This window comes from Polypterus senegalus, chromosome 5, assembly GCF_016835505.1.
Source record: "Polypterus senegalus isolate Bchr_013 chromosome 5, ASM1683550v1, whole genome shotgun sequence".
In the NCBI taxonomy this organism is placed as follows: Eukaryota; Metazoa; Chordata; class Cladistia; order Polypteriformes; family Polypteridae; genus Polypterus; species Polypterus senegalus.
In genome coordinates this window covers 79,351,023-79,377,163 of record NC_053158.1, presented here as the reverse complement: position 1 = coordinate 79,377,163, position 26,141 = coordinate 79,351,023, and the positions used below count along the sequence as shown (strand labels likewise).

Genomic DNA, 26,141 nt, shown 5'->3' with positions numbered 1-26,141 from the left:
TTGGCCTGTTAGAACTAATAATTCAATCATACCATTATTCGTTGATGGTTGTCATGTTTTAATAAGTGTTTTCACTTTCAAACTAGATGATCAAAAACATTTTCATACTTTGGTAAATGACTTTCCTCTTTTTGATCTTTTATGATAATAATAAAGGTACTCGGTCACTGTTCATGACTGAGCACTTTAATTAGATATATTAGATTCTTCAAATCATTTTAACATCAAATCTTTCTCCCTTGTGAACTAAATGAACTTCCAGGCATAGTTCTGGGCATCACCCGGATAAGCCAAAATTTACTGTTTTGTGAAGCCTACAGTAAATCCAGACTGAACTACATTGTAGCGCCTTGGACTAAAGAAGTAAAGTTGTAAACAAATAATCCCTAAAAACAAAAAAAAATAATGGGTGAAAACCATAGTATCATAGGATTCCTTTTTCCTATGATGGTTAATTAACTTAAAGCTTTTATTATTATGGACACAAAACAAAACTTTTTGCTTGTTTAATATCAGTTGCACTATTGGACAAATGATCAAAGTTTACAAAAATGTATTCTTAAAAAGAAAAAAAAGTACTGTATATTGTCTCTTGTGAGAGACTTATGCACTCTTACATGAGGCACAAGTACCCTTTGGAATGTTTACCTTGTTTTTAAATATATTTTAATAAATACTGTAAATTTCTGATATGCAATATTACATTTTAAATTGGTAGTTCAGATGACAATATTATACCTGTATAATACTAGAAAATTTCACAGCATAATTAAACAGTGGAATTCTTCTTTGAGTCAAGTTCTCACAAAATGAATCTATTTAAATTTGTATTTGTTTCAGTAAAACAAGTAAAAGTAATGCTGAGTGAATAATATAGGTGTTTGGTCAAAATAACAACAAAACAGTGAAATAAGCAAATTTTTAAAATGTATAGGTCTTGAAAAGAAGACTCAGGTACTTCAACCAGAAGAAAAAAAGACTGTAGCCTTTCATGAGGCAGGGCATGCAGTTGCTGGATGGTTCTTGGAACACGCCGATCCTTTGCTAAAGGTGAGTTCAGATTAGTTAACTTACAGTTTGTATTATATTATATGCAAGGATTTATACATTTTTACAAGGTCTGACATTTCCCTTTTAAACAGTATCTATAATTTAAATACAAAATCATTTAATTGAAGTCTCTTTCTTTTTCCCTTTTGCACTTAAAGAATAACCTGGTACAGGTATTTGAATTTGAACCTCAATGCCCTGACACATTTTCCACTAAAGGAATGAGCTCCAGCCTGTCCACAATATAACACCTTCCAAGTTCTCAGCCAGGTTTGACCAGTTAGCTTTTGTGAAGAGCATCTCCCTTTTCATTTCCTCATAGTGTGCAACTGACCAATATTTGTGTTGGTACAAAAGTATTGCCTGGTGTCTGGCATGTTTCACTCTTGTTTCTGCTAGTGACTTTATTATTCAGGTTTATTTTCCACTTCTAACCTGGTTCATCTTGCAGAATATACAAGACAATTGTTATAAACATTGTCATAGGAAGATCAGATCTATTTGTCTTTGCACATCTCTTACTCTGAATTATAAGCAGTGCCTTTTTTTTTAGCTTAACCCTTTCCTTTTCCTTATGCACCCATGAAGCTGTTTTTGCAGAGATATATTCTGCTCTTTGCTGTTTTAAATGAGGATACTACATTAAACTAAAGATTTCTGTGCACTTGAACAAACTAACAAGGACCAACTTTTTTTTCCTTGTTTAGAACCTTTCTGCCTGATTTAAAAAAAATAGAAAGTGTTTTTGTTTGTTAAGTTGGTTTATATTTGTCAAGCTATAATTGTCAAGTTGAATTTGTTTAGTCTACCTTGGAACACTTTGTAGTCTCAATGCAGCATGATAGGTTTCACCAACTTGACAGAAAACAGTGCACGATTACTTAGTTCTGTTTGATCACAAGCTTGGCAAAAGCAAAGCTCAGTGCAACCAATGTCAGTAGTACGTTTTGAGAAATAATTGCTAAAGTTAGCGTGTTTATGGACAAAGCCAAATTTGTAAGAGGAGAAGCCCAGCATAAGCAAAAGACAAGGTCACACCCTAGCAGGAAAATGAGAAAGCACCCTAGCACAACAGGGAGCATAGCAAAAATATGCAGCACTATAGCCTGCACTCCGACATGCTTCTCTTATTTCCTTAAATGGCACGGTGACCAAATATTTAACCTCTGGACCAGACATCTAATGGGCAGCACAGGTCCTGTCACTAATTCTTGATTAAACTAACCTAGAGGTGATAGACTTTATTATTATTTATAGCAGTGCTTTCTTAACTAACTGGTATTTTATCACGGAGTTTCAGTGTAATATATTACTATAAACTGTTTCTTTAACTTTTAAATTGTTTGTACATTCATATAAATTCTACACATGTTTTGAAAGAAAATACCATTTTTGTATTTTATAGATCATGTCTGCTACATCTTGTCTGTACTTCCATCTAAAGAATATTCCTATGCACTTTATTTATAAAAACAAAATTACACCCTCTGGGAGCTATCTCTGAAATGCGTTTGCATAATTTAAGACCAAAGTCAATAAACAAGTCTGACCACAGTGTATTTAATATACACTGCATATAACAGTTAAAAGAACGTTCACCAACGCTTAAACCAGAAGTGAGAACTCATATGTAAATCAGTATTTCATTTTTAAATGAATACTTAAAACAGCATTGTTTATACATTGTGTTTTTGTATGTATGGGAATTTTCTTCATGGCTTAAACTTAAGATACAAGATCATCCTTACAACTGTAAAAACTTGTAGAGAAGGGATCACAGGGTAAGTTTAGAATTTTATGAGCTCCAAAAATGTTTTATTTGAGTACATTTTTGGAAAGCATATATGTATAATATTCAGAGGAGCATCACACCCTGCCAGCCTTTCATGCCTTATGTACAAATCGCACATCGAGAGTAATTCATGTGAACTGAAAAAAGTCTGAGATGATATTTATCTTTTTTCCTGCACATTATACTGTGCATTTTGATATGGAGCATTAAACATCAAACAACAAAGAATTGTCAGACCTTGCTGAGTGACGTTTCTCAGCCTTGTATCTTCAGCTGTATTTAGAGGCCTGTAGTCTGATGTGATTTATTTTGCAATAAATAGCGGTAGTTTAGTTTCATTCATGGATATAGGTCAAGGTATACATTTGTGGATTATATTCTTCCGCAGATTTTGCTGCTTAGCATTGGATCTTTTAACAGTTCCTCTTAAGTGATAAGCCAAAGTTGTCCTACTTCTGTATTATTTCTGTGAAATTTACAAATATCAACAATTTTGTCTTTTCTACCATCTGGGAGAGTTTTAAATCAAAAGAAATTGTCATAAATGTACAGTAGTCTTTCTTAGCCATCAGTAACTAAATAGCTTAAATCATGGCTTCCCAAACTTTACGTAAAGACCCTCCAAAATGTTCTGCTGTCTGCTCCAACTAATATAAAGCCAATGCTGCAAAGTGTAGCCTGGTCCTGGTTACTGCTTGTAATTTTTGTAAATTATAATACAGTATGATCATTTTGGGCTGTCTGATTTTTATTCCTTTTTAAAATAATGAATTAAAAAACACATTGACTGTGCACAAAATACGTAACTACACAAAAAAACTCCCTTTAATCACTTGACAAAATCCAAAAGTGATGTATTAGGTGTGAGGGGTTAAAGCTGAGAATATCACATTTAGCTGTACCTACTAAGAGTCAAGTACTTAACAATTCAAGTTAAAAAGAATGGTGTTACCTCAAAATGTGCCACCACACAAATGCAGTAAAAATGTACGTATCTCTCACATTCCCCATATGAGCATTAAAGACTCCCCGTAGGACTACAGAGTCTGTAGATAGATAACTTTCCAGCATGAAATGTATTCTCTTCAAAAAGCCAATTGGTTTTAATAGTTACAGTGCATCTGGAAAGTATTCACAGCGCATCACTTTTTACACATTTTGTTATGTTACAGCCTTATTCCAAAATTGATTAAATTCATTTTTTTCCTCAGAATTCTACACAAAACACCCCATAATGACAACGTGAAAAAAGTTTACTTGAGATTTTTGCAAATTTATTAAAAATAAAAAAATTGAGAAAGCACATGTACATAAGTATTCACAGCCTTTGCCATGAAGCTCCAAATTGAGCTCAAGTGCACCCTGTTTCCCCTGACCATCCTTGAGATGTTTCTGAAGCTTAATTGGAGTCCACCTGTGGTAAATTCAGTTGATTGGACATGATTTGGAAAGGCACACACCTGTCTATATAAGGTCTCACAGTTGACAGTTCATGTCAGAGCACAAACCAAGCATGAAGTCAAATGAATTGTCTGTAGACCTCCGAGACAGGATTGTCTCGAGGCACAAATCTGGGGAAGGTTACAGAAAAATTTCTGCTACTTTGAATTTCCCAATGAGCACAGTGGCCTCCATCCATTCTCCAACCCGCTGAATCCGAATAGGGTCATGGGGGTCTGCTGGAGCCAATCCCAGCCAACACAGGGCACAAGGCAGGAACCAATCCTGGGCAGGGTGCCAACCCACCGCAGGACACACACAAACACCAAGCACACACTAGGGCCAATTTAGAATCGCCAATCCACCTAACCTGCATGTCTTTGGATTGTGGGAGGAAACCGGTTTCATCATCCGTAAATGGAAGAAGTTCGAAACCACCAGGACTCTTCCTAGAGCTGGCCGGCCATCTAAACTGAGCGATCGGGGGAGAAGGGCCTTAGTCAGGGGTGACCAAGAACCCGATGGTCACTCTGTCAGAGCTCCAGAGGTCCTCTGTGGAGAGAGGAGAACCTTCCAGAAGGACAACCATCTCTGCAGCAATCCACCAATTAGGCCTGTATGGTAGAGTGGCCAGACGGAAACCACTCCTTAGTAAAAGCACATGGCAGCCCACCTGGAGTTTACCAAAAGGCACCTGAAGGACTCTCAGACCATGAGAAACAAAATTTTCTGGTCTGATGAGACAAAAATTGAACTCTTTGGTGTGAATGCCATGCATCACGTTTGGAGGAAACCAGGCACCGCTCATCACCAGGCCAATACCATCCCTACAGTAAAGCATGGCGGTGGCAGCATCATGCTGTGGGGATGTTTTTCAGTGGCAGGAACTGGGAGACTAGTCACGATAAAGGGAAAGAGGACTGCAGCAATGTACAGAGACATCCTGGATGAAAACCTGCTCCAGAGCACTCTTGACCTCAGACTGGGGCGACAGTTCATCTTTCAGCAGGACAATGACCCTAAGCACACAGCCAAGATATCAAAGGAGTGGCTTCAGGACAACTCTGTGAATGTCCTTGAGTGGCCCAGCCAGAGCCCAGACTTGAATCCGATTGAACATTTCTGGAGAGATCTTAAAATGGCTGTGCACTGCGCTTCCCATCCAACCTAATGGAGCTTGAGAGGTGTTGCAAGGAGGAATGGACAAAACTGGCCAAGGATAGGTGTGCCAAGCTTGAGGCAACATATTCAAAAAGACTTGAGGCTGTAATTGCTGCCAAAGGTGCATCGACAAAGTATTGAGCAAAGGCTGTGAATACTTATGTACATGTGATTTCTCCGTTTTTTTATTTTTAATAAATTTGCAAAAACCTCAGGTAAACTTTTTCAAGTTGTCATTATGTGGTGTTGTGTGTAGAATTCTGAGGAAAAAAATGAATTTAATCAATTTTGGAATAAGGCTGTAATATAAAATGTGGAAAAAGTGATGCGCTGTGAATACTTTCCGGATGCACTGTATTTGATGCGTAAAGGCAAAGAGTAGGAAAAGGTTTCTTCTCTGCATCCTTAAGTTGCTTTGAGGTGGCCCAAAAGAAATAGCACACAGTGTGGTACTTGTGACTATCCACACACCCAATCAGGGCCTTTCCTATGGAGCTTCTGCCAAGTAAGAAAGAGATCACTCTTGTTTGAGATGCCTGCTTTTGTAATCATTGCTCTGCCAATATTTTTCCAATGCCCTAAATGAGCATTGAGTTAGCATGATCCACATTTCAAGAGCCACATTCCACTTGATTTGTCCAGTTTTCATGAATCAACTTTTCTTCTATGTTGCTTGACAGGCATTGCATCCAAATGTTATCCTTCAACTTGTGAGGGGTGAGCCTAGATAACTCCTAGCTAAAGCAAAAAAAGTAAATATTGTATTTTTATTTTTTTTAATCCTTAGGTTTCCATAATCCCTCGTGGAAAAGGGTTGGGTTATGCCCAGTATTTGCCTAAGGAACAATATCTGTACACCAAAGAGCAGCTTCTTGACAGGATGTGCATGACCCTTGGAGGAAGAGTGTCTGAGGAGATATTTTTTGGACGCATAACCACTGGTGCCCAAGATGACCTAAGGAAGGTCACACAGAGTGCTTATGCACAGGTCTGTAAAAAAAGTTTCATGAAATTCAGGAACAGCAAAAAAGTAGTTTGTTTTAGAATTCTAAATGTCATCTCACTTATTTTATGTAACTAGATGTGAATGATAAAGTAGAGAGCAAAACTATTGCTAAATGTAACACTTTTTTGTATTTGTCATGTGCAGTACGCTTTATATAAATATATATATATATATGTCTTAATGCTCAGATTGTGCAGTTTGGAATGAATGAAAAAGTAGGTCAAGTCTCATTTGACCTTCCACGACAAGGAGACATGGTGCTGGAGAAACCCTACAGTGAAGCCACGGCTAGACTAATTGATGATGAAGTACGAATACTCATCAACACTGCCTATGAGAGAACACACAACCTTTTGAAAGAAAAAAAACCTGAGGTGGAAAAGGTAAGTGTATATATTTAGAAGATGATTCATTTTCAATCCTCTAATTTTCAGATCAACTTGTTCTCAGGATTTTAGCTTCTATAAAGAAGCATCATCATATTTATTAATTTACTAATCCAGATATCTATCTATGTATATGTCCATTTTGAAATTAAATCTATAGCACAATAAAAGTGTGTAAAAAGCTAAGGGGTCTAAATATTTTCTGAATCTACTGTATATAATTTATATACTGTATATATTATTTATTTTTGTATATGTTTGATATATATATATTTTTTGCCAATCACATTATTTACTATCAAATGAAAAATAATCATTTCATTGCCGTGATCATTTTGATATTGTTTCTGAGTCGACTTTATGGAAGGAAGTCACTGTTTCTGATGATGCATGTTTTTCTTTATTAGATCAGTGTGTGACTTCAAATTGTCACATGTATAATATGAAATATGGTAAAGCCACCAACATTCACCTTAACCTTGCTTTTCTAAATGGGTTTTCTTTGGTACCTGACAATTTATAGCATCAGATACCTGTGGAATGCAGTTGCGAAAAGAGATGTTTATTTGAGTTATTATCAGAAGTATCCGTTTTGTCTGGGGAATTAGTAGAGAATTTTTTTGAATGTAATGTAAATTTTTTTTAATGTAAATTCTAAGAAAAATTGGAATACGTGGGGGGTAAAAATTGAAGAACTTGCATTCTATGTACTAACAGTAACAAGGCCTGAGATTTGAACCCAGGATCTTGAAGCCATTTGGTATCAGCACTAGGCATCATGTTGCCTCTGATATGTACTTAATTTTTTTATTGAAGTGGTTTTCCCTCTGTCAATGTAGTATGAGATTACTGACTCAACTATTCATTTCTAGATTTTGCACTAATAACAAATAATGTCACAGTGCAGTTTATCTGTTGAGCCTAAAACTCATTTTTGAGCTGTTATTTATTTGTTTGTTTCTGCCTGGTTGGAACATTGGAGCAGTGGCCCTCACTACTGCCCCTCTTCTCAGGAGTGGAGGTCATTTGGATTGGTAACCGCCTCTATGCTGCACTCCTTGCATATTTTTTATGTGTCCTTGTGGCTTTTGCATGAGATGTAAATGAAAGTGGATTACTTGGGGATGTCTGGCTTTGATTGCTTTGTTGCTCTAAATTTGTCAGGTATTGTATAAGAGAATATAGTCTTGCAGCATTCATGAGTGAGCCTTGTGACAGACTGGTGTTTTGTTCATCGCTGGATCCTGCTGCTCCCTAGGCCTGGAATACACTCTGGCACTCTACCATGAGCATCAAAATAAGTCAAGTGGCTTTATTGTCATACCTTCCACTTACAGTGTTGCATCATACAGTGAGATGAAATAATGTTCCCCAGGATTGTGGTACAACATATACATAAACACAGGACAAGTGAATAGGCTGGTTGTGAAGATGGATGGATAGATGGTTGTTCATTCGGAAGAAAATATATGTTTACATTTTCTTAAATTGTATGATTTAAAAATTGAGTGTAAAGGAGAATACCATTTTAAAACGTTTGTGACTGGTTGGAATGGAATTGGCAATCCTGTGGTTATCTAAGCTGCCTGCTCAAGAAGTGGCATAAATGAGTTTGTCTGTATGGAGGCTGAAAGATAACAGCATTCATTCATCATCATTTGTTTTCTATCATTCATGGCTATGCTCTTCAAAGTGAAATGCACTGACCTTTCTAGTAAATTTAGATCACTTGGCTATTAGTAAGTATAGTTCATACTTAAGGGTTGGATTTTAAGTAAATGTATTTTTAGTATTGAGTCATTACATACAAAAACCATGAGGCACATTATGAGGCTGTTAACTTGCAGTATCTGTTGGATAATGTGAGGGATTGTTTTATGAAAAGAATGTATATTTCATTGCCTAACCTTTACAACCAAAATGTTTCCCTTTAAGCTTTTGTATTATGTTTCTGGCTCATTTTCATGTAATAAATTTGAAGACCAGTGTTACCCCGTGACGTTTACAGTTTCCTTTTATACGTTTTGAAAACGTCATATGTCTAGCCTACTTGAACCGTGTTAACAGAAGAACTTTGCTTCTTGTTCAGGTTGCAATGAGGCTGTTGGAAAAGGAAGTGCTTGATAAGAACGACATGGTTGAATTATTAGGGAAGAGGCCATTTGCTGAAAAGTCAACCTATGAAGAATTTGTTGAGGGCACAGGTAGCCTTGATGAAGATACATCACTTCCTGAAGGCCTCAAGGAGTGGAATAAAGACCGCGAAAAGGGGAAGGAAGAGAGTACAGAAGAGCAGATTGCCAGACAGATCACTGGGGGAATGCCATTTTAAAGGACACTGTAGCACTTAGGCTGTTTTATATGCTCTCTGGGTCTCTGGAAGACCTGCATGTGAAACAGACATTTCCAAGCATGCACGTGGTAGTCATTCATTAATGGACAGCTGGCAGTTGGCTTCCAAATGTACAACAACTGTTCATACCAATTCTTATGACTGGGCACAACAGCTGAGAGCACTTCTTCAAATAGCTGGGCAGCGGTCATTCTTGTAGCAGAGCCAATGTCTCTTCACACAGGTCTTTAACTAAAAGAAAGTTTATAAAGAATTGAAGCAGAAAAGAGTGATGTGATTTATTTTTAATAAACAAATGATGTGTATTTAGTAATTTATCTCCAGTCTTTTTCTGTCAATAGTTTCAATATCGACATGTAATATATTTCTGTATGTATTATGTAAATAATGATCTTCACAAGTATACATTATATATTAAAAAATATACTGAAAAAAATAACAAAAACAAACTGAGGAAAAAATTGTATCTTACAAAGATAATAACCGTTTAAGAGTTTAGTATGACGTGCATATTTTTTGTCTATTGGTTATCTGGTCAGGGTGTTTATCAAAAGTTTTCATTTTTCTTTTTTTAAACAGTATACACACTATATAATATCTGCTGGGTGGTGAGTATGAAGTCTGTTCAATAAGTAAGTTCAATGACGTGTTTACCTATCAAGTCAAGAAAAATGATTAAACTACTGACGATTCATTTTTTTTTATGTGCACTGCAGAGTTTTTGTTGATTTTTTTTTTTTTTTTTAAAAAAGGAACTAGAATTAAAACAAATTGGCTTTTGCAGAAACATGTTTTCATTATTGTCTGCTTGTAAAACTTAGTTAGGCTGGATTTAGTGTACCGTGTACATATCTTTTTATGCAGTGGTGGGTGTTAAGAGAAATTTTGCACTTAAAGCATATAGTTAATTTGCAAATGACAATAATGCAGACATTTGAAAATCTTTTTGCCAAAAATTGTTCTTAGATGTTTTATTGATACCCCCACTTTTCAGTCAGAAAGATGTTATATTCCTGTATAGAAAACAGTTCATACACTCGTTAAGGTTCAGCACAATCAAACTAGGTCAGAACTATTAAAAACACAGCATTCCCAAACAATCCTGTTTATTTTAGGAAAACAAAAACTACGTCATGGAGGACAATTTGCTGAGTGACTTTCACTCTTCATTGACCTCTTCATCATCATCCTCAAAGGTCTCATCCCCATCATTGGCCGTGGCCTCTTGGTACTGTTGATATTCTGAAACCAGATCATTCATGTTGCTTTCTGCCTCTGTGAATTCCATCTCATCCATTCCTTCTCCAGTGAACCAGTGAAGGAAGGCCTTCCTCCTGAACATGGCAGAAAACTGCTCTGATATGCGTTTGAACAACTCCTGAATAGCAGTACTGTTGCCGATAAAAGTGGAGGCCATCTTGAGACCACGGGGTGGAATATCACACACTGCTACTTTAACGTTGTTGGGGATCCATTCCACAAAGTAGCTACTATTCTTATTCTGGATCGCCAGCATCTGCTCATCAACTTCTTTCATTGACATGGGACCCCGGAAGACCGTAGCAACTGTCAGGTAACGTCCATGCCGAGGGTCACAGGCTGCCATCATATTTCTAGCATCAAACATTTGTTGTGTGAGCTCAGGGACTGTAAGAGCACGATACTGCTGGCTGCCTCTGGCCGTGAGGGGTGCAAAACCAGGCATGAAGAAATGTAGACGAGGGAATGGAACCATGTTGACTGCCAGCTTTCGAAGATCAGCGTTCAGTTGACCTGGAAACCTCAGTGAAGTAGTAACCCCACTCATGGTTGCAGACACCAGATGATTTAGATCACCATAGGTAGGAGTTGTAAGCTTGAGAGTACGGAAACAGATATCATAAAGGGCCTCGTTATCAATGCAGTATGTTTCATCAGTGTTCTCCACCAACTGATGTACGGACAGAGTGGCATTGTAAGGTTCAACTACAGTGTCTGATACTTTGGGAGACGGCATTACGCTGAAGGTGTTCATAATTCGGTCAGGGTATTCCTCTCTGATTTTGCTGATGAGCAGTGTGCCCATGCCAGAGCCTGTGCCTCCCCCAAGGGAATGAGTTAGCTGAAACCCCTGTAGACAGTCACAGTGTTCACACTCCTTCCTCACTACGTCCAGCACGGAGTCCACCAGCTCAGCCCCCTCTGTGTAATGGCCCTTTGCCCAGTTGTTGCCTGCACCTGTTTGACCTGCAAATACAAGAGAATTTTTACCAGCATGTTCAGTCCTCTTGGCTGATGAACATTTAATAAATGAAAGAATGTCCACCATTTTCCCTTTATTTTGTATTCTTCCATTTTTGTCAATCATTTCATTTTTTTTAATTCCTTCATCTATAGATTCAAACATTGTGCTTTTAACCTTTAGAATTTTTCATTGTGTAATTTCCTTCATATTTTCCCTACTAATTAATGCTATTTTATACAAATGTACTATTTCTACTGTTTTTTCATATTCTGCCAAATAATCAACTAAATTTCTCTTTAAGGCCTGGATGAATGGTGAACGGTGAATGAACAACCATCTCTGCACCCACACTATTTTCTAAAGCTAGTATCTATTTGGCCATATTATTGTTTGAATCTGCATTTCCCATTACAAGATTGCGGGGGGCTAGTATCTATTTGGCCTGGAGTGGATGCAAGGCCGAATATCCTAAGGCCCATTCACTCTGACAGGGCCAGTTGTACACACCAAGTAGTTTAATTCTAGTCAAAGATCAGCCTGACATCCTGCCCTTTGATGTTGCTGCACTGACATTTGAGGAAACCAATGTTTTATGTTGTTGCTGTATTTGTGGAGTAAAACATGTATTTTCCATTCAAGCTGAACTCTTCAAAACATGTTGTTGTTCCTTCTCCTCTTATATTTCTGATTAACAAGACACAGCCTATGGTTAACATGACCTAATGGGGGAACACAAAGCCAGCATCTATATGTATTTTCCCCCCTGATTTAATCTGCCTTCCCTGTCTTAGTTTAAAAAGTCTGGTGGCACTATGAGCAGTCCACTGGTGCAGTTGACATATACTGGATGAGAATTAGAAACTTCAGATCTGAGGCCATTGTTGTGACTAGTGATGAGTGAACCTCACAAGCTCAGTGAAAATGTGGAAAGGTTAGGGAATTTCAGTGAACTTGGCAAAATGCATTGAAGTCAATGGGGAAGGAGAAAAATGAACTAGTGTTAAGTGGGTCACAATGGTGTGGTGGTCTTTTAAGTGTCTCCTGATGGTTAGGAAAGTTTCTGCCACCTATGCTGGATTGACTATTAGGGTCAAAAAGCTGTGGCCTGAGCTGTGAGGCAGCAGTGCTAACCACTGTGCCACCATGCCTCCCTAAGACAAAATTATACTCTCAGTCCTTTATCTCAGTCTGTGTCTCCCAAACTCCTATCACTAAGAGTAACTAACACCCACGGACCCTGTAATGCAAAGGACCAGCATTAAATATTCAGGGGGGCTGTCCCTGTCACTCCCCAATCTGCACTAGATGGTGAGAAGCATAACATGCTTAAACTGTGCAGAACGACAAAGTATTTTTTATAGTAATCTCATTATGGTCAGCTAATATACCCGTGAAATAAAGGTACTGTGAGTTGTGTGACGTTAAATACATTGAATGTTTTTTTTTAACGTATGTGGATTGCAAATTGGGTTGGGTAGTGACATTACATGTGCATGCATACACCATAAATTATTCATGCACACATGAAGGTTCTGTGCCAAACAAATTGAGCAGACAGTCCAGATCGGATATTGACATCTCCATCCAATGTGGTGGCTGGCTATAGCTCTAGCCTAGCAAATCATGGTGGGGAAAAAAGTTTGCCCAAGATAGTTCCATAGCATATTTTCAGGGAAAAATGCAGTGAATAGAGTCACTGAAGAACCCAGCATATTCTCTGCAAAAAATACTTTTGCCAATCAACACTAGTTTTTACTAAACAGAAACAGTCAAATGAATGAAGGTACTTACAGTAAGTCATTTGCCATGCTGTTGCAGTGGTGGTTTGTGGAGCACTCACTCACACACACACCAAGACTGCTGATTCCACTGAGCTGGAGTCAGAGTGTTACGGATTGGTTGAATATTGTTGCATTAATTAACCCATTCACTAATTGGAAGTTCTCCAATGTGTTATAAAGGTCTGCTCAGTTTATTCCTGCCCAACATAAAGTCTGTGGGTAACTCCTGCTTAATCCAATTCAAGGTCATGGGGAGCTGCAGCCTGTCCTGGTAGCACTGGTGAGGTGCTAGTCTATCACTGGGCTCACTGACTTCATTAACCGTTGGAGATGAACAAATGTAACTCCATTCCAAAAAGTCAATGAAGTGAGTGGGAGACAGATTGGAAAAACTTAAAATTGTTTTATCATTTACATTTAAACCTCTCCCCATTGTGGAACTACTCGGGAGATGTTTTTTGAAACTTTTTTTTAGAACTGAATAATCTTGTGTCCACAATGCTGGGATATTATGGTGAAACCCGAGAGCTCTGGTTTTGAAGCCATGGGGGAAGTAAGCATTCCACACATCCTCTTCCTAACAGCTGTGCAGATGGCTAACTGGTGGACAATGCTGAATAGGCTAAAAAAAAAAAAAACAGTCTGCTCTGTCAAGTGCATCTGCCGGCACTCGGATCACAAAGTTTAAGCTTTAACCACATAAAAATGCAATTTTGTTTTAAAACAAAAACAAGTACAGTGAATTGAAAATTAGTCAACCTGGAGATTTTTAAAAATTATTTCTAGGCAGTACAGTGAAGGGATTCTAGAAATAAATTAAGTGATCCTAACATACAGACACTCTTAATCAAGTTCAAGGCAGAAATGGCATGAATCCTATCCCAGAAACAAGTGGCACAGAGCAGCAAATAATCCTGGATTAGGGACGAGTCATTCTCTTTAAATAATAAATTTGTGTTCTGGAAAGAACAAGAAAAAGAAAATGTTTTTTTTTTCTGTGAGCATTGAGAAGTTGGTTCAGTTTTTGGTTAAATTTAATGTAAGAGTGGAAGGCCACCTTGCCTATGTGACTGCTTTAGCTTTGATTTCTTGTTACTATGATTTCTTACTTGGCATGATAGTCTTTTACAAGAGCATCAGTTTCAGATGAAAGTGTTTAGCAAGCATGATTTGTGGCCATCGCTTCAGTTAATCTCTCAGCTTTGATGTTTAAAAAGGTAAATGGATAACTAAAACAACACCTTCATTTTCACAGACAATCATCAAGTGCTGGACTCGGCCATAAATATCGACAAAGCATAGCAGTGTAGGAATGGGCACAGTGCAGTGGCATTTGGCATTTCTTCCTTATGGCTACAGAGTCCTTGGTTTTGAACCCTATCTCCGGGCTCCACTCATGTGGCGTTTGCACATTCTCTTTGTGTGGTGCTCTAGTTTACCTCCCAAATCCCAAAGGCATCCATTTAGCTTCATTTGTAAATCTCAAGTGGTCTGGTGTGAGTGAGTATGCCTTGCAAGTGAGTGGCATACCATCCAGGGTTATCTACAGCCTTGCTCCCAGCTCTATGCCCTGAAGTGAATATGTAGATGGAGAGAGTTGGGGAAGAAAAAAGTTTTGAATCTGTTTTGAAGGTAATGCTTGATATTAACTCCTCAGATGCTTCATAGCAGAGTGTCAAGACCTTCACTGGGTTTAAATTGGGCTTGTTTGAGGAGTTAGTTACCACAACAGGCAGAATGTGTTTAAAAAAAGAAGCTTTTTCAGACATCTTTTATCTGGTTTTCCTGCAGGGACAATAGTTATATCAATAACAGGAAACCTAGCTACCAACTTATGAAGACAGAGCTGAGAAAAGTCATACAATGTGTATGTAGTATCAATGTAATTCACCTTGATACCAGATATAATATTAATAAAGCCACCCTTTTAACTTATAAAGTAGAAGTTAAACTTCTCTTTGAAAGATCATTGTTATTTCCAACCTTTTTAAGTAAAAAAGAAAGAATTAGTGTTTGTCTTCCCTACGGAGTTAAAGTATGTTTTGCTAATGGTGTCATAAGAACTCAAATATAAATGAAACACATCTGGATAATACACTGAGCTAAATAAGTCATTAACCCAAGAAAAACATCAGATGTCTCCACAAGTCAGCTTAGAACAAGGTAGTGTCTACATCTGCTCAACAAAGCATTAATCTGCTTGAGGAACATGGCCGTCCAGGCCAATTCTGTATTTTTCTCCATAATATCATAATGAGATTCTACATCTTGTTAATAAATAACATAACTAATTTTTTGAGCAATAACAGTTAAGTCTATCTGTGCTTTTTCATCAATAAAATTGAAAGATTGTAATTGCTTTACTGGATTTACAACAGTCAGTTTATTGTGGTTTTACTATTCTATACAGATAGCATCGGATGTAAGGTAGGAGCCAATCCTAGATAAATTCCCAGTTCCCACAGGGCCATGCATTCTAACACTTGTGTCTTTGGGATGTGGGTTGAAAACCAGAGCACTCAGACAAAGGCCCAACATGCAGACTTCACACACAGAAAAATCAAGTTGACATTCAAACCTGGTCAGTTAGAGGCAGTAGTGCTAACCATTGGGTCACCCAAGTTTCATTATAGTTTCATAATTCATTAAAAAGCATATTTATTAAAAAATCCTTTTGTGTAACAGTACATTAATAATCCTAATATTTCCTATAATTCATTTAGAAGTATTCTTACTACAAAACTAGTTAAGTATCTCCAGATTTGTTATGTCTTATATGAACAGCCCTCCTCATGTCAGCACAACACTTCTGTTGAAATCTGGACTTGGGAATGTGGGTGTCCTGGGCATTCTGCCAGTCCCCATAAGTAATCTGTCTTTCACTTAAATGCCCCAAAGGAAATTACTTCCGATGCACTATACAAAGTCATATGACCTCCCTGGAAATGTCCATTTACCTACACTAGCACTTGGAAACATACCCCAGTGAACAGTGTTGGATGTTCTTATGATATATACATCCTGCTGGGCCTGTCCCATGTCATGTACCAGACCTTTGGGTAACCTGTGATAAAACGGTTTGTATCATACCACAGGCTTGCCCTTTTATGGACTTTGTTATCACTCTATGCTGATCATCCCAGCCAGGGAGTGAAAACAAGTGTGCTGAGATAAAGGAAAGCTACCATCAGTCTTTGTCACTACAGGGTCATGACTGTCAATGCATCACTCCTTAAATTTGTTAAACATTCTAATTAGTTTATTCATTCTCTACTGGGAAAAGCTATCACACTTTTAATACCAATGTAACACCATCTTAACCAAAATCATAGACTACAATTTACTATATAAGCATGTACTGGCCTACACCTGGAGAGTTGCAATCACTCGTATTTAAAGAAAAGTTCTACAACAACCAGATCAATATTATTCCAGATTGCCTTGATAAAGGCTTTGAGACAACTAAGATAAAGCTGGCCTTGCCCCTGATGACCAGAGGTACTAGTTCCATGGAGATCATGTCTTCATTACCAGGTATAAGTGGAAGAGAAGAGCAAGACTGTCTCAATTTGCTACCTGGAGGGATTCAGAAAATAAACCTGTCTGAAACAGTTTTGGACATCTTCAAATAATGGCAAAACCTTGGGCGCTCCTTTGCTTTCTAAGTAACAAGATAAAGATTTGTAAGAGCAAGATTAGGATTCTTTCCATTCTCCTGTTAAACCTGTAAAGGGGCATTATTAAATATTTTTCTCTTTTAAACAGAAAGCCATGGAGCTAATAAAAAAGTCTAAACATTGTTTGTGAGTATGCTAAGTGTGCCAATTCTCCCAAGGTATAATACACAGAAACATAAAAACTGTATGCACAGCCGTTTTTTACCTCCATACTTGTTTTTCTTAGTCACAACATCTTCTCAAACCTAGTATAGTACAAAGCATGCTTATGGAAAATTATAATATTCAATAATATTCAGATGACATCATCTGAGTAGTATTTTGGCATGCAAGGGGAGGTTTCTGTCCTGCTAACAGGATGGGCCACACATGCATATTTTCAGTCTGGTGTGCTTCCTAAATTGGGTATACGCACATTCTATATATGTAAAAACAACATCTATGACAGAGCTGATAAAGTTGCACATTCCCACAGTCTGGCAACTCTTAAACCACATCAATTTGAAAAAAGTCGAGTTTTGAAGTTATGTTATTTTCCCCACAGCTTTAGTCTAGCAGCATAATTGAAAGCAAGTGAGCTCTGTTTTCTCATTAGAATGCTTTTATGTTCCTATATTGGTGGATGGTAATACTTCATTATTTTAGTGAAGACTTGCCTTTCTTGCTCATGTAAACTGTGCACTCTTGTACCCCGCTCTCCCCATAACCAGCACACCTAACTGACAGTGCTCTGCATTTATGTTTAAATGAATTTAATATATAGGCTAAAAAGATAAACCGACTGAAGTATTTAACAAAATAATGTATTTGAATTAATTACAAAGCACTAACACAAATAAAAAAATAACAATGTAAATGTTTAAAAGCTTTGAGCAGACTACTGAACTGAAGTACTTACCAAAGATAAAATTATCAGGTCTGAACAGCTGACCAAATGGCCCAGATCGAACACTATCCATGGTACCAGGCTCTAGGTCCACAAGAACAGCTCTGGGAACATACTTCAGGGCTGAGGATAGAGACAGTGAAGTACAGAGGTAAACAAGAAAGTTAAGAATGAGCAAGATAAATAAGAAATAACATTTACACACAAAGCCACATTTCACACAGGTATCATTCACCTTCATATAGCTGGTTAGCAAATATATTTTGCAGCAGAATATTGGTTTTGTGAAGAACAAAAACAGGAATTTGCTTAAGGAAATATGCAACGTTTGCTGGTTCTCTGTACGTGAGTGTGCCCATGTAATCCTACTGATAGCAATTATTATCAGCAACACATCTGACAAGGATCCAGTGTCTTAGTCCATTCACCATTAACTGGCATGATATGGTAAAAGATTAGCTATCAGAAGAAATGTGGTCAAAAAACACAGTGGTGTGTGCTAAAAAAAATAAGTATATATGCAAGGTGGGAGAAATAAACAAGATATGCTAAGTTATGCAGATTTAACAATCATTTGCAAACCTCCAATAATCATGTGCTCTTTTGTGTATAATACAAGCACAGTACTAGCAGATGAATTGATTTATATTCTTAGCCACACCTACTGGACTTTGCAAAATCAACAACAGTTTTAAATATTTGTATATTGTAAGAATTATTTTCAGGGCTGTTTCATCTCATTTTACTGCTGAAACTGTCAGTAGTATCCCTATTACCATGTATTGTAAAAAAACAGAGTCAGAAAAGCGAAGTTTAAACAGTAATGCAGAAACCACCAACACTGGTAAAAATATCCACCTAATTTTCTAACTGCTTTTGTAATGTCACCAGCAGACACAGGAGGTAGAAACTGGTAACACTCTGAAATGGTGGCCTTTGCTTTTCAGGGCACATGGATTTAATTTCAAAAGACCCAGCTTAGTGATATCAACAGAGTAACAGAACGGTATGGGAAAGTATTAGTACATCAAGCAGAAGGCAAAAAAGCAACTGTGGTCAGTTACATACAGTCCACTCCCAAAAATGATTACTTTTATCAAGACAAGTGTACCATCCATTTACTGAACCTGCTTTATCCTAATCTAGCAGCAGAAACCAAACCAGGGTGGGGTGCAGTCCAGCACAGGCTATACACGCACACATAAAGGGACTTTTTAAACCTTCTGCTTAATCTGAGAAGCATGTCTTTGAGATGTGCAATGAAAACTAGTGTTCCTGGAGAAAAAAAAAATATGTAGGCAGTGACCAGGCCAGAATTTGAACTTGCTTTCAAAGAGCTACAAAGCTGCAGTGCTGACCGCTGTCATGGTAGTCTGCACTGTACAGATGAATGACACAATTCTACATCTTAATTGAACCATTTGAGATCATTTGTAAGACAAATGCTATGTTGTTAACCTGCATTTATTAATTGTCATACAAGAGGAAAGTCAGTATGTTTGCATGATGATAATGTAATTAATTTATGAGAATTTCCAAAACCCACTCAACGTAAAATGCCCAGCTCAGCTGAATGGACTAATTGAGTTTTGGAATTTGCCTTTCAGTTTTCAAATAAATGTGAATAAAGCTACATGGATTATTTGGCTGGAATGAATAGCCAACATCTGATTCAACCATGAAACATTTTCTTAGTCATGATGATTCAAAGTACATCCAAGACTTATCTAGCTCAGGAAAATTGAAATAACAAATTCATCAAATCTCAGGACACCTCAATAAACTGTACTCTCTCAGAAGTGTTTCCTTCCTAATCCAAGTTTCCAGCTCATAGCCTGCCTTCATAGTAAGCTCCTGATGAGCAATGCGGTGAACTTTGTTTCAAACTTTGAAGCACGTTGTGGCAGACACCCTGTGAAGCATGTGACTCTCTTCCACAAAATCACCCCTCCTCCCAGCCCATCCCTAGGACTGTCTGCTGCTGGCATGTCTTTTTTACACAAAGCTGCTCAGAGATGTCAGTCCCTGGGTCTCATCCCTAACCAGAAGGCATATATGCCCCCACCCCCGCCCCATTTTTTTTTTCAATATGCTACTCATACTTACAGGACGCTTCATTGTAATAGACATTGATCCTCTCCAGCTGTAAGGCTGAATCACCGACATAATTTCCTGCTGGATCAATGCCATGTTCATCACTGATCACTTCCCAGAACTAAAGAACAGAATTAAAAAGAGAAAGGTGTCTACTTGAAAAGCCATTGATTTGAAGAGAAGAAAATACTTTTTTTAGGGGGGTAATATTAAAACTATTCAAACAGAGCAGGAAGTTCCACAAACTCAGTAGTGGAAAATTAAGTGTTTGAAGAGATGTTACATCTTTATTTAAATAAGAGACAAGCACTTCACCCACGTAAAGAATGACTAGCAGTAATAGTACAAAAAAAAATGAAAAAAAAGAAAAAATCCATGGCATACCTTTGTCCCAATCTGGTTGCCGCACTGACCAGCCTGTATGTGAACAATCTCTCTCATGGTGCCGATGTGCCTCTAGTAGTACCCGCTGCGTCTTGGGAGTGACAGACTGCGAGACAACTCCCGAAAAGTGACTCGAGCTGAAGTGAGGGCGGCTGCCTGCTTGACAAACGCCAGTCTGTGAGGGGATGGGTCAATCACTAATCGACAATCGAGCGCACCAATCAGTGGTAGGGATGCTGCTTAGAGGCGGGCACTGCCTTTCCAGCTGTTCTGTTGGCCGTAGCAATAAATCAAGCGGGAAGTGCGAATGCTGGAGTCAAGCAGCGCTCAGCTGTTGTCCTCAGGGACAAGAGGAGGCAGGTCTCAAGGCAGTGACAATGGATAGTACATTGCGGTGAAATTTAACGCGTGTACGTTTTCAAACAAATGTGAAAAAAACACCAAAACATGTATAGGGGAATTTACTTAATGAAGAATGAACGACGGCATTCAAACGAGCGCCCCGATTTCAGATAAGGACAGCCTACTTTCAGGAAAGAGCCTGTGAGTTTCTTTCTTCTGGAAAACGTTTTTGTCCTATCAGTAATATATTGCAGTGTTATTTTTTAACTTTGAGTTCCAGTTTTCATTGTTCTCTTCAGTTTTATTTTTATGCCTATACGCGAGTGTCAATAAAATGCAAACAAATTACTCTTTTCTCGTTGAGTCACATGCGGCCATAACAAAACATTACAGAAAAACACACTCTTAAAAGTATAAATTAATTTGTAATAAACACCAGGAATAAGATAATGTTTTACAAAACCAAAGTACATATAGCAATATATTTAGCTGGATTCGGAAATTACAAGCTGACGGGTTTTATTTTAGTTATATGTCTAATGGATCCAGCGTTCAGGATGTGGTCCCCATTTTATGTGGGTTTACCTCTTTGACGCCGACAAGTTGACCCAATAATGTGTATGTTTGGTTAACTGGCAAACCCAAATGGATCTAATTGAGAGTGTGGGTGTGTGAATTGGTTGGCCCCGCAATTCACTAGTACCCAGTCCAGGGATGTGCTGTCAGGGTACACTCTAAACCAGAATTGGATTAAGCAAATGGAAAATGTATCTAAAGCAAACGATATTCAAGTTTCAATAAGTGCACAGAAGACATTAGCTTAACAACCTGGAAGTAAAAGGTCCAGTTTTACAAAACCAGAGTACCCACGACACCCCAGTTTGCATTGAACTAATATAGGCAAGTGTTTTTTTATTCTAATGCAAGTAAAATGAACAATTTAAATAAAAACTGCTCAGAAGACAGCGGCTTTACAACCAGAAAATAAAATACCATGTTTTACAAAACTGGAGTACAAACGGTTCCATTGTTTTGTTGTGTAATTAGCTGGATTCAACTAAAACAGGTTCATTGTTTATATTTTAAAGATTCCACTTAGGCAAGTGCAATTCACAGTTTTTCGAGAAGTTCAAAGGAAAAACCTGAAAGTAAAGTAGAGTTTGTTGGTTCAGGAACAAGCATCTTTTTCTACCAAATAACCTGTGACTAGGATTTGAGGGATCTAAGATGATGATGAAGAGGTTTACTCATTTAAAATACATTTGTAATCAATGGAAGCAAAGCCCTTGTGGTAGTGAGCTTGGCTGTGTGTCACCTGTTGCAGTCTCGTGGTAAGAAGTGCAGCTGTTGCACCATACTGTAGTGCAGCAGGTCCGTGTTGTGATCACATTTGTGAAATGCGTGAGGGTCCAAAAGGAACACCGAACCCCCCCCCTCCCCCCACATGACAAACCAACTCAAGATTCCAGATTTGGACCTGAGTGTTGACATGCAACAGGTGACACCTCAGCACCACACTATTTCAGATAGAATGGAACCAGTGTGAGGTTTTTTATGGTGGATGGAGTGTCAATTCTGCCACCAACCCCCAGGTTTTTCCCTGCAGGTTGGAGGGCCTACATCCAGGGTTGGATGCAGATTAACGTCATACCGAGGATGGAGCAATTGCAGGTTAAGGCCTTGCTCAGGGGCCCAATGAAGTAGAGTCACTTTTGGAGTTTACAGGATTTGAACCGGCAACCTTCTGATTACCAGTGCAGATCCCTAGCCTCAGGTCCACCCTCCACCCAGTGCTTTGGAATTATGCTAAATCTTAAAAAATAAAAATAGGCTGAAATACATAATAGTTTAAATACAAATTAGTCAATCAATTTAAGAACAACACAATATTCTTATTGATAATCACATCACTGACTTTTCTAATTTTAGTTTTTGGTTACAGAGATGTTGTATACTGCAGTGGGCTGGCGCCCTGCCCGGGATTTGTTCCTGCCTTGCGCCCTGTGTTGACTGGGATTGGCTCCAGCAGACCCCGTGACCCTGTAGTTAGGATATAGCAGGTTGGATAATGGATGGATGAGATGTTGTATATTTTGCACTTCTCAAACCATCATATACCTGCAAATGTAAGGTGTCTTTAATTTGATACCTCAATCAGTTACCACTTGCACAATAATAATAATAATAATAATAAATTTCATTTATATAGCACCTTTCCCTTGCTCAAGGTGGTTAAGAAAACTCAGTACAAAACATATTTAAGTGCACATTCCCAATATGAATTGTATCTGTCTCCTCAGCTGCTTTCAAATGGCACACACACAAGTTGGATGTTTATACTTTGAAAAACTTCCTGATATGTAGAAAAAAAAACTTTAATGTATGGTAGGCTACATAGCAGAAGATGTACAGTGCATCCGGAAAGTATTCACAGCGCATCACTTTTTCCACATTTTGTTATGTTACAGCCTTATTCCAAAATGGATTAAATTCATTTTTTTTCCGCAGAATTCTACACACAACACCCCATAATAACACATTAAAAAAGTTTACTTGAGGTTTTTGCAAATTTGTTAAAAATAAAAAAACTGAGAAATCACATGTACAGAAGTATTCACAGCCTTTGCTCAATACTTTGTCGCTGCACCTTACAGCCTCAAGTCTTTTTGAATATGATGCCACAACCTTGGCACACCTATCCTTGGCCAGTTTCACCCATTCCTCTTTGCAGCACCTCTCAAGCTCTATCAGGTTGGATGGGAAGCGTCAGTGCACAGCCATTTTAAGATCTCTCCAGAGATGTTCAATCGGATTCAAGTCTGGGCTCTGGCTGGGCCACTCAAAGACATTCACAGAGTTGTCCTGAAGCCACTCCTTTGATATTTTGGCTGTGTGCTTAGGGTCGTTGTCCTGCTGAAAGATGAACCATCGCCCCAGTCTGAGGTCAAGAGCGCTCTGGAGCAGGTTTTCATCCAGGAGGTCTCTGTACATTGCTGCAGTCATCTTTCCCTTTATCCTGACTAGTCTCCCAGTTCCTGCCGCTGAAAAACATCCCCACAGCGTGATGCTGCCACCACCATGCTTCACTGTAGGGATGGTATTGGCCTGGTGATGAGCGGTGCCTGGTTTCCTCCAAACGTGACACCTGGCATTCACACCAAAGAGTTCAATCTTTGTCTCATCAGACCAGAGAATTTTGTTTCTCATGGTCTGAGAGTCCTTCAGGTGCCTTTTGGCAAACTCCAGGCGGGCTGCCCTGTGCCTTTTACTAAGGAGTGGCTTCCGTCTGGCCACTCTACCATACAGGCCTAATTGGTGAATTGCTGCAGAGATGGTTGGCCTTCTGGAAGGTTCTCCTCTCTCCACAGAGGACATCTGGAGCTCAGACAGAGTGACTGTCGGGTTCTTGGTCACCTCCCTGACTAAGACCCTTCTCCCCCTATCGCTTAGTTTAGATGGACAGCCAGCTCTAGGAAGAGTCCTGGTGGTTTCGAACTTCTTCCACTTACGGATGATGGAGGCCACTGTGCTCATTGAGACTTTCAAAGCAGCAGAAATTTTTCTGTAACCTTCCCCAGATTTGTGCCTCAAGACAATTCTGTCTCGGAGGTCTACAGACAATTCCTTTGACTTCATGCTTGGTTTGTGCTCTGACATGAACTGTCAACTGTGGGACCTTATGTAGACAGGTGTGTGCCTTTCCAAATCATGTCCAATCAACTGAATTTACCACAGGTGGACTCCAATTAAGCTGCAGAAACATCTCAAGGATGATCAGGGGAAACAGGGTGCACCTGAGCTCAATTTTGAGCTTCAATGCAAAGGCTGTGATTACTTATGTACATGTGATTTCTCAATTTTTTTATTTTTAATAAATTTAAAAAATCCTCAAGTAAACTTTTTTCACGTTGTCATTATGGGGTGTTGTGTGTAGAATTCTGAGGAGAAAAAATGAATCTAATCCATTTTGGAATAAGGCTGTAACATAACAAAATATGGAAAAAGTGATGCGCTGTGAATACTTTCTGGATGCACTGTATGAATAGACTGCTACTCTGTTAAGTTTTACTTTAAAAAGGTTTATATCTCCCCTTCATGCTTACAAGTTTTGAATTATGTTTTTCCAGTCAGACACACTGGGATTTATATGAAGCTTTACACATTTAATCTTGACCTTATTTAAGCACTGAAAGCAGTTGTCCCTAAAAACTGTCCTTAAATGCAGATGCAATATTTACACCTGTACTTATCCTTGACTTAACTTCTTTCATCACTATTTGTCACAACATTGTTAAGATATGTCTAAAGAATTCTACTGGTATGATTGGTTTCTCCTACTGCACCCAGTTAGTCTTCTGCTGTGGTGCAGACATTTGCCTACAGTATCACTCCAATTGTTTGTCTCCAGGTTGTGTGCTTTCACTTTTGTTCCTCATTTGTGCTCTTTTTTTCCCACTCTAGTAAAAAATTGCCTTTGAGCCACAACACACATAAGCAAAGTCAGAAGAAATTTTATTGGTTTTAGCAAAGTATGCTAAATCAAATTTCTACCAAAATAGAGCTCCTTCTTTAATAATCAGCAGAGCAAATCACGTACATTTACTGTTTTTTCTTATGCTATCACAGCCAGTGGTTAGTCTTTTTCAGTTAAACTTAGAAGTTTGGATTACAGCAATATTTCTTTCAATGAACATCATTTCTGAAGATCTAATATGCTGTATGTGATTCAGATTGCTTTTAATGAAATCTTCACATGGGCAAAACACATCGGTGAAATGTCTCCTCAACTGCCCTGATGAGGCCGGTCTTTTGCACATTTTAGATTCATCATATACATATTCTTGCACACCTGCAGAGCTCAAATTAAAATGCAGTCACAATATTTGTCAATGCTGAGCACGTAGCACAAGAGTACAAGATAACTGAGATCTTGGGATGCCAGCTCTAGACTTGCAAAAAGCCCCTTTTGTCATAACTGTTCAAACTGGCATGACAAAATTCCACCATTACATGAGAAAAAATATCCCTGTATCGTGATAATGTTTGAATTATATAAGTAACACAACACCTGAGTCAGTATACCGAACTTTTGTATTTACCTTCTGAATAAATTAATTGATTCATCTTGTACTGTATTTTAATGTTAATTATATTGTAAGGAGTGTATTTCTGTGGAATACTGTGCATAATATAAAGAACGTCCAATTAATTCTTAAGTTTATGATGCAGAGGAAAAGGATGATGAATTTTAATTGAGGAGGACTTTACTTTGTATCACTTTTTACTTGTCTTCTACCATCTATGTTTTTTTAATTCACTTTAGAAGCTTGCACCCAAAGCCTGCAAACTTGTGAGCTAACTAAAAATGGTGGAAAAGTTTAGAAATTATAAAAATTTATTTATTTTGTCATTTATTTTGTTAACTGCTTCAGCTATTTATCCAGCTTTAACCTACTATCTATTCTTTGTACAGATGTGGCTTTTTGTATGCATTTGAATTGGCCTTTTTGTAGCATTCCCTCTAAAGTAAGCTAAAATGTTTTGATTCTGTAATTTCTGTGTGAC

The 26,141-nt window shown here is 38.1% G+C and overlaps 2 protein-coding genes across 2 annotated transcripts in view; one reads left to right on the top strand and one right to left on the bottom strand.

Moving 5' to 3' along the window:
- The window catches only part of afg3l2 (AFG3-like AAA ATPase 2), a 90,112-nt gene extending 80,611 nt beyond the window's left edge, over positions 1-9,501 (top strand). The window contains exons 14-17 of the mRNA XM_039754095.1: positions 935-1,050; positions 6,231-6,431; positions 6,638-6,832; positions 8,925-9,501. Of these exons, the coding sequence (XP_039610029.1) occupies positions 935-1,050; positions 6,231-6,431; positions 6,638-6,832; positions 8,925-9,167 (755 nt within the window). The 3' untranslated portion in view covers positions 9,168-9,501. The remainder of the gene's footprint in view (positions 1-934; positions 1,051-6,230; positions 6,432-6,637; positions 6,833-8,924) is intronic.
- A 433-nt stretch (positions 9,502-9,934) lies between these two features.
- On the bottom strand, positions 9,935-20,393 carry tubb6 (tubulin, beta 6 class V). Its single transcript, XM_039754866.1, has 4 exons — positions 20,235-20,393; positions 19,863-19,971; positions 17,769-17,879; positions 9,935-11,414 (listed from the first exon to the last, which is right to left on the bottom strand). The coding sequence occupies exons 1-4, from the start codon at positions 20,289-20,291 to the stop codon at positions 10,348-10,350; spliced, it is 1,344 nt and encodes a 447-aa protein (XP_039610800.1). The 5' UTR covers positions 20,292-20,393; the 3' UTR covers positions 9,935-10,347.
- Between the last annotated feature and the right edge of the window lie 5,748 nt (positions 20,394-26,141).

Coding starts and splice junctions, on each gene's coding strand:
- tubb6 (XM_039754866.1), bottom strand. CDS start 20,291: ATGAGAGAGATTGTTCACATACAGGCTGGTCAGTGCGGCAACCAGATT. Junction 17,880..19,862: donor CTATTACAATGAAGCGTCCT/GTAAGTATGAGT, acceptor CTCTATCCTCAG/CCCTGAAGTATGTTCCCAGA. Junction 11,415..17,768: donor ACCTGATAATTTTATCTTTG/GTAAGTACTTCA, acceptor TTGTATTTGCAG/GTCAAACAGGTGCAGGCAAC.